Source organism: Carya illinoinensis, chromosome 1 (genome assembly GCF_018687715.1).
Source record: "Carya illinoinensis cultivar Pawnee chromosome 1, C.illinoinensisPawnee_v1, whole genome shotgun sequence".
NCBI lineage: Eukaryota > Viridiplantae > Streptophyta > Magnoliopsida > Fagales > Juglandaceae > Carya > Carya illinoinensis.
The window spans coordinates 9,292,290-9,302,147 of NC_056752.1; the positions used below are offsets into that span (position 1 = coordinate 9,292,290).

The 9,858-nt window shown below is 32.5% G+C and overlaps 1 protein-coding gene across 1 annotated transcript; it reads right to left on the reverse strand.

Annotated features, from left to right (window-relative positions):
- Nucleotides 1-1,411: 1,411 nt before the first annotated feature.
- On the reverse strand, nt 1,412-1,993 carry LOC122304415. The gene has a single exon (XM_043116715.1). The coding sequence runs from the start codon at nt 1,991-1,993 to the stop codon at nt 1,412-1,414; it is 582 nt and encodes a 193-aa protein (XP_042972649.1).
- Between the last annotated feature and the right edge of the window lie 7,865 nt (nt 1,994-9,858).

The following is a 9,858-nucleotide window of genomic DNA, read 5'->3' on the forward strand; positions in this document are numbered from 1 at the left end:
AGGAAACTGAGTTCGTTTGAATGGGAAGCCACTATTTTCATCAACATTTGGTAAAAATGGGATCCTTGGAATAAAGACCTTTTTTTCTGATGTGGTGCCCAACTGCGATTTTTGCATCAATGACATTTCGATCAAAAGCCCGACAAATTAGACGTGTCCCGTTGCATAGTCCTTCTAAAAGATTAATGTTTCTAAGCAGCATGATATGACAGTTTATCTTCAGTAACAATTCATGAGGAGGAAGTCCATTTGGGGTTAGAGTATTTAAAAAATCTTCCATAATTGACTGTTCAGATGTATCTATTGCTCCATCAAAGCTATAATATCGCTTAAGCTTACCAGGAAATCTATGAATTAGTAATGCATTTATTTCATCAACATAACTATTCTTTGGTGTTAATATGGCCCGATTCATCATAGCTGAAATATTTATTGAATATTCATGAATATCATGAAAAACAGCATCTATTAAATGATCCAAAGAAGTACAGTCATCTTCGTACGGAACAAGTATGCCATCAAAAATTTTTATAGTTTCATCAACTGTGATTGGTGGCATTCTGTTGCCCAATTCTAACACATATTCTGAAAAGACTGGATACAATCTTGCTCGCATATTTTCAGTCAAATGAAACTTGATCAATGTAGGCTACAAGTAAGAAGAAACCAAACTGGCATCAACATGTTCTTGTCTTGTTCCTTTACGAACCATAGGTAAAATCTGACGAAAATCTCCACCAAAAACGACAACTTTTCCACCGAATGTTAACTCTGAATCATTAATGTCTCGTAGCATTTTATCTAATGCTTCAATATGTTGTTTTCTTGACATAGGGGCCTCATCCCATATAATTAACCTTACCACACGTAGTAACTTTGCGATGGCACTTTATTTACTGACACAACACATGCTATGTTCATCAGTATCCAGTGAAATCTTAAAGCGCGAGTGTGCTGTTCGACCTCCAGGAAGGATAGATGCAGCAACACCAGATGAAGCAGTTGCAAGTGCGACTAATTTTCTTGATCTTACTGTGGCAAGAAGTGCCTTGTACAGGAATGTCTTCCCCGTCCCAACAGGACCATCAAGAAAGAATGTAGCAGCTTCATTAAAAAAAACCTTTCCCAAAACTGAATTATAAACATGTCGTTGTTTACTATTAAGGGCTTCTAATGCAGCAATATCTTCTTCTGGAATTTCAACAGCTAATTCATCATCGATTTCCTTAGATTCGAGTTGGTCTTCACCAAAACAAATGTCGTCATCAAGAAGATGGAACGAATTAATATTTTTCCCCATCGATTCAAGTGTAAAAGAGATTGAGGGCAAAATTTGCATTCTTACATTCAATATAGAATCTTCAGTCAACCTAAAATCAACTGACATATCTTGCTCAAAACATTTCCAAAGCTATCTCGGATTGGTTGGATTACAATAAACTAAAATAGTTGCAAATAGTCGTCTCAAACTGGACGGCATTTGATATAGAGATGCTTCATGTAAACAATCTTCTAAGCTACTGTCTCTTTGTAGCAAACCATGCATAGTTGCTGCCTCACGAAATGTTGGAGCCATGATACCATCAACTGTCCTAAGATCTTCAAATGATAAAGGTCCTCTTATATGATTTAGCAATATTCGCAGATAATACCTCTCACCTTCAAATGAATTTGCTGTAACAATTCGACCTATAATAGTTTTTTTTTTCCGACGAGTCCACTCTTTGTATTGTTGGCTCCAAGCATAAAATTCTGGAAATTCTTTGTACAACAATGTCCTGGCATTTTCATCCACTCGGTTTAATGCAAAGAATTCTGTTAACATTGATTTTGCAGACCAATCAAAGTTGAGAACATTGATTAAGTCTTCATTTGCTCGAAAAGTTACTTGGTGCTGATCCTCAAGATGTAAATGTAAGCTATATACTGATGGGTACATTTCATTAACAATGAAGCCGTATATTCTCCACATAGCTTCAGGTGAGCAATCCATCGGGCCGATTGGAATTGTTGGATTTCATCAATTTGTTGATTGGTTTGTTCGGAAACCAAATTGAAAGCAACACGATCATGCCTTTTGTAAATGTACTTATAAAGATATTTGACTGCTTTTATCATAGAACAAATCTCGACATTAATGTGACAATCAAATGTTGCAAGCAAATATGGATTATATGGAACGACCCAACGGTTATCCAAATTATGGCCTCTCAGTTTGACAGTTATTCCATTGTCAGAACGCTTATATATTGGGAAGCAATCATTTCCAACAGTCGTACCTGATGCAAAACTTTTTGGATATTGGCTTTTACAACAACCATTTTTTTTCATGCAAACATTTGTTGGATTCAACACTCCACATGGTCCATGCATCATATGCTTGATAACAGCATTATGCAAATGCAAATTTGTATTTTTATCAGGTATTTCTGCTGATATAATCTCATCAAAAGATTCAGGTGTATAGAGTTTCCAATCCCTCTGTAATATAATTAAAAAATACGCATGTGGAAGCCCTCTTTTTTTGTGCTCAATAACATAAACATATGCCGAGACTTTTCCAAATATATGCTGCTTGAATAATCGATCCTTTAATTCTTCTAATTTTGCACGAAAGACCCGAGCAACCAAATCAGACAGATTTTGACTCTCCTCATGCAGGCGCAATTCATTTGAAATTTCTTGCCAGTTTGAATTGCACATCATTGTCAAAAAAATGTCTGGTTTACCATAACGCTGAACTAAAGCCATTGCCTCCATATATCTTTTTCGCATATCTCTTGGACCCCCAATAAATGACGAAGACAGAATAATTCGTTTTCCAACATTAGAAGCATCAGTTTCCCCAAGTGTAATGGTATCAACAATACCTTGATATAACTCAGATCGAATATGTTGTTGTTTGCTACGGAAATAATCTAATCTTGACGTCTCGATCTTAACATACATATCGACAACAAATTGTTGCAATAGGCGACCAGACAATAACAAAATTGATCTGACATTTTCTCTGATTTGTAACTTGTAGCAATAATATTCACGACACGAAACAATTGGATCCTTCCTTTTTCTGTTTAATGCTGCAAAAGTTGTAGAGGAATGAAATATTACGAAATTGGATGTCTATAAACTAAGTACAAAATGAGAAGATTAAGATTACATTATAACCTCGCTGTTCTCTTATAAGTAATTCTTCTGCTGACATTCATTGGTGAGGATCTATTGATGGGGTTGTTTCGTTACTTGTTAATGTGCTTCCTCTATTGACCCTTTGAATGCCTTGGTGCCAACCAGTATCGCCAAGAGGAAATAACAACGGATACTAAAGTGGATCATAGCAGCCAAAATAATATTGAACTATATGACTTCCACCAAAATGACTAAAGACACAAATGTCTCGTCCTCTTAGCTGATCTGCATCTTCATTTTCAACCAATATTGCTGCAACTTGTGAAGATGTCGGGGCATTGAATACACGTTGATCTAGACCAACATCTGATCTTATATGGATTACTTGATTTTCCAAATTTGACAAATCATCAAGAGACCGGAAGAACACAGAATATAGATTGATGCGAAGAATATCGATGAGTTCAGCTATAATTGATGGATTCATTCTGTCTGAATCAGAAATGCGATTTTCTAATTCATGCTCTGTATCATAGAAATACAATTGAAAATAAGAAGGACGACCATTTAAAGGGATTAAATCATCGATATAGTGATAGATCTGTCCCTGAGTTCGAAAGGTATAAACTCCTCTATTCCGTCTGCAAAGATCTTTATCGAATTTAACTCCAAAAGATGTAAATGCGAACTTGTTATTATAAGTCCAAACATAGGTCTTAAAATGCACAGATTCGTCTGTGTTAGACGTGAAAAGATCATAAAGTTGATCAGGGACAGCATTTGTGGCTAAAGAAACTGTCCCATCAGCACAACAAAATCCGTTCATTTCATGATAGAATCGCTTTGCTTTACAATGTCTGCAACAAGGCACATACGGCAAAGAATATGCTTCAAATGACACGATTTGTAATAATTGCCTAAATCCAGCAGAGCGGCGATGCCCCTCACTTATTGAGTTCAAAAGTGAATATAAGACAATAGGTATAAAACTCATCGATTGTTCTTTGAATGATTTGACCAAGGACACAACTGGAAGAGTGGCAAGAGTTGACAATGGAATCAGAAGAATGAATAATATAATTATACTGGTTTCTTACCCCTACAAGGTGGTGGTATACTTATTTCAAAACTTGACTGTTCCCAAACAACACATGGAGCCTATTTGAATAGAATATTCCCAAATTTCAATGAAAAAGAATAGAAGGATGTTTGAATACGAAAGATGACAAAATAATTTCAGGAAAACCTGTTGAATCAGAAACTGATTAGAGACGGTTGTTTCATCTATGTATGTATTTCCTGATTTACGTGTCAGAAAATCCATAGAATCACTCGAACAATTAGAACGATCTGTCACATCGTTTAATGATGAAGTTGCCTCTAAATCAACCACACAGACATTTACACCAGGAGGAACACATACTTCATGAGATGAAATCAATTCACCGATGTCAACATCAGCATGGAAAATCCGTTGTCTCTTTGACACCTTTTGTAGAACAGTAAAGTCTTGAATGATGTTTATATGTTGGACATCATCATTTGAACATTCATCAATTGATGTAGTCAGTTGATCACCATCAAATGAAGTTGAATCCTTTAATTGGAGGGAATTGCTGCTAGATGTCTTTTTTTTAGCATATCTTTCTCTTTGTTTTCTACGGAGTTCTTCCTTTTTCTCTTCTAGTAAATCTTTATACGGAATATTCTCCGCTCGATATTTTCTATGATCTTCAAAAAATAGTCTCCAAACTTAACTTTTACAAAATTAATATTACTATTTCAAAACAAATGCTACATAATTTATTAACACAATCTTACCACTTCTCATTATGTTAACGAACCAAATGATTCTTCCAAAAGTTGGATACTGTTCCATACAACCAAAACTAAATGAATAAATAACAATTGCTTAATGCGAAATCCATACCTCCATGATACATTTTAAATGCTATAAATAATTTCGTTGATTCATATGTTGAAAAATACATACAACCAAATTATTTATACTTTAAATCAATAAGGAAATGAAGATAAGAAAATAACATATGGAATGAAAAAATACCATGAAAATGGAACTTATAAAAAGCATAGATCGATATCACATATCAAAATTCTTGAATAAAATATTTCTCATAATTAATTTGTCATTCAAAGCAAGTACCCACAAAAAAATTATAAGGAGGAACAAGCAAAAATAGATATATAATATATATATATATATATAAAGGGACTTACAGGTCTTGAAATGAACAATATAGAGTCTTTTATATATTTAGATCTCTTGATGAGGACAATTCCTGTTTAGACACAAAAGGCATTGTAAGTTTTAATTGTATTATATATATTTATATACACACAGGCAGATTATGTGTAGGTAGATTTTCCTTACCATGAAGAAAGAAATAAAACTAAGGAAATATGTACCTTCTAAAATAAAAACCAAATCAGCTATACAAGACCAAGTTAGAAGTGAACACAAATGAGCCATAAAGACCGTTTTAAGGTGTCTGTTGTCCTCAATTATCCAGACGTCCTATCACCTTGTCTATCTAGAGTGAGCTAGACAGACACAAACCAATACACATCTCAATGTCACCCTCTACAGTTCCCATGTCTTTCCTCTAAAATCTTCCGAGACTTCCACTTTTGCATTATTGATATGCCTGTGCTCGAGATCTGTGTGATATTTTGTCTGTCTGATTGAGTTCAATTATTGTCCCAAGTGGCAGAAATAAATAATCTAAAAATATCATCGCTAATGTACGACAAATTCACAGACTCAACAACCTTATCCTGTCCAGAAAACAGAACACAACCTTATCTTTTAAAATTTTTTTTTTGTGTTTTAAAATTATGGAGCGGGTCCCACTTTAGACATGTGCTGCTTTCTTCTGTATTTTGAGAGATTTGTAGAGATAAAGTAGAGGGTGAGAATTGAATTTGAAGGGGGCTGCTTACTGGTTTATTTTGGTGGTTAGCTAGAATTTTCAAATTTCAAACCACGTGACAATGAAACTATTCTGGAATTGATGCCATGTGAAGATGCTTTGTTCGGTTGCCAAGTCTAATCGCATCTTCTCATTTATTTTATTTTATTTGATGACAGAGAGCATCAATAGCTGGCACACACCCATGCATTTTAAATTATTGAATTAAGTTTTAATATATTAAGTTTTAATATATCAAAAGTTATAATCTATTACTGTATACCTTTAGTTATATTTGTATGATGTCTGCCCAATTACTTGATACCATTGTTTTTATTAGAGAAGATAAAATTTAGTGGAAGATGGCAATACACATGCAGTGTTTTTATTATTAATATTGTTATAATTGATTGAGATAAAGAAGTTTTATATAAAGACTCTTTATTTAAATCTATGACATAGACACAAACCAGTACACATCTCGATGTCAGTCTCTATAGTTTCCACGTTTTTCCTCTAAAATCCTCCGAGACTTCCACTTTTGCATTATTGATATGCCTGTGCTCGAGATCTGTGTGATGTCTTATCTGTCTGATTAAGTTCAATCTTCTTGATCCATTCGTTGGATTTGCCTTATATTATATCTCTTTATATATATATACATCTATATAATATAAATTAACTTAGTTGTTGACATTAGACAACGACTTCTTGAAATAAATTATTGAATTAAGTTTTAATATATCGAAAGTTATACTCTATTACTGTATACCTTTAGTCATACTTGTATGATTAAATTTCAAACCACGTGACAATAAAACTATTCTGGAGTTGATGCCATGTGAAGATGCTTTGTTCGGTTGCCGAGTCTAATCGCATCTTCTCACTTATTTTATTTTATTTGATGACAGAGAGCATCAATAGCTGGCACACACTCATGCATTTTAAATTATTGAATTAAGTTTTAATATATCAAGTTTTAATATATCGAAAGTTATAATCTATTACTATATACCTTTAGTTATATTTGTATGATGTCTGCCCAATTACTTAACACTATTGTTTTTATTAGAGAAGATAAAATTTAGTGGAAGATGGCAATACACATGCAGTGTTTTTATTATTAATATTGTTATAATTGATTGAGATAAAGAAGTTTTATATAAAGACTCTTTATTTAAATCTATGACATAGACACAAACCAGTACACATCTCGATGTCAGTCTCTATAGTTTCCACGTTTTTCCTCTAAAATCTTCCGAGACTTCCACTTTTGCATTATTGATATGCCTATGCTCAAAATCTGTGTGATATCTTATCTGTCTGATTGAGTTCAATCTTCTTGATCCATTCGTTGGATTTGCCTTATATTATATATATATACATCTATATAATATAAATTAACTTGGTTGTTGACATTAGACAACGACTTCTTGAAATAAATTATTGAATTAAGTTTTAATATATCAAAAGTTATAATCTATTACTGTATACCTTTAGTCATACTTGTATGATATCTGCCCAATTACTTGACACCATTTTTTTTTATTACAAAAGACAAAATTTAGTGGAAGATGACAATACACATGCAGTTTTTATATTATTAATATTGTTATAATTGATTGATAAAGAAGTTTTATATAAAGACTCTTTATTTAAATCTATGACATAGATTTAATTTTACTTGTGCAGGTAAGTGTTGAAAAGATTGTCATAAGTCAAGAATGTCATTACTTTTTTTTATAAATGTCTCTCCGTTAAATTATCATCCAAAATTCTAACTCAAAGTAAAAATAACTCTCTCTTGCTCTTTAAAATGTTTCACAGATCTGTTCTCTAACAGTAATAATATTTTCTCCGACTTTCAGGGAATAAGATATCTTAGTTAAATTATCTTAAAATGTAAAAAATAAAATAAAAAATCAGTCATCCTTTTACGAATTACGATTTCATGCATTACAATATTAATTCATAGATGGAGTCACTCTTATGTCATGCTTTCATAAACAAAAAGTTGAAACAAGTAAAAAATATACATCGAAATTACCGGATGATCAAACCCATGTGCGGTAATTATTTGCAAGCTTCCATGACAATAATTGGGTGATAAAGTGAAAGGAGTGGACATCAATAATATATGTGTATATAAAGTCATTGATCGTGGACAATGATAGACATGATTTTCTTCCATCTATCAATTTTTAATTAGATCATGTAATTATTTAACTTTAATAATTTCAAGTCCTTACAAATTTTTTAATTTCTCCTCCAAGGCAATTGATCTCGATCCCTCTCTCTCTGTCTCATACGTGGAGTGATAATATTTCATATGTGTCCACTAATCAATAGTTAACCCAAAACCACATTGTACGAATCTTGGAGATATTTGTTTTATATTATATCGAAGGGAATGCTGATGTGACATGCATGCAATTGGCTCGATAATTATTGGCTATAAAATATTTATTTGCTATCCTTGTGTTGTTGCATGCATGGACATTTGTGCTGGTATAGTATTGCATGCGGTGGGGGCGCATGCATAAGATTTATGGAAAGCATGTTTTGCATTTTGATTGTGGCAGACATAATTTTTGAGATTTCCATTTTTTTGTTGTTTAATGTCATGAGGGCAAGAACTTGAACCCATTTGAGTCGATCGACATTAAAAAAAAAAAATTACTGAGAAATCATTAATAAATCTTCCATTCACACAAGATATATCACTTTGTTATTGATGGGGTCAATTCTATGATGCCATACGTCCCTGTCACGTTGCTAAAGCAAATTCATCGATCCCCGCACCACCGTCGGTTGAAATCAAGGCCCTGCACGTCTCTACACACTACTGTAATACATCTATATAATATAAATTAACTTGGTTGTTGACATTAGACAACGACTTCTTGAAATAAATTATTGAATTAAGTTTTAATATATCGAAAGTTATAATCTATTACTGTATACCTTTAGTCATACTTGTATGATATCTGCCCAATTACTTGACACCATTTTTTTATTACAAAAGACAAAATTTAGTGGAAGATGACAATACACATGTAGTTTTTTTATTATTAATATTGTTATAATTGATTGAGATAAAGAAGTTTTATATAAAGACTCTTTATTTAAATCTATGACATAGATTTAATTTTACTTGTGCAGGTAAGTGTTGAAAAGAATGTCATGAGTCAAGAATGTCATTACTTTTTTTTATAAATGTCTCTCCGTTAAATTATCATCCAAAATTCTAACTCAAAGTAAAAATAACTCTCTCTTGCTCTTTAAAATATTTCACAGATCTGTTCTCTAACAGTAATAATGTTTTCTCCGACTTTCAGGGAATAAGATATCTTAATTAAATTATCTAAAAATGTAAAAAATAAAATAAAAAATCCGTCATCCTTTTACGAATTACGATTTCATGCATTATAATATTAATTCATAGATGAAGTCACTCTTATGTCATGCTTTCATAAACAAAAAGTTGAAACAAGTAAAAAATGTACATCGAAATTACCGGATGATCAAACCCATGTGCGGTAATTATTTGCAAGCTTCCATGACAATAATTGGGTGATAAAGTGAAAGAAATGGACATCAATAATATATGTGTATATAAAGTCGTTGATCGTGGACAATGATAGACATGATTTTCTTCCATCTATCAATTTTTAATTAGATCATGTAATTATTTAACTTCAATAATTTCAAGTCCTTACAAATATTTTAATTTCTCCTCCAAGGCAATTGATCTCGATCCCTCTCTCTCTGTCTCATACGTGGAGTGATAATATTTCAT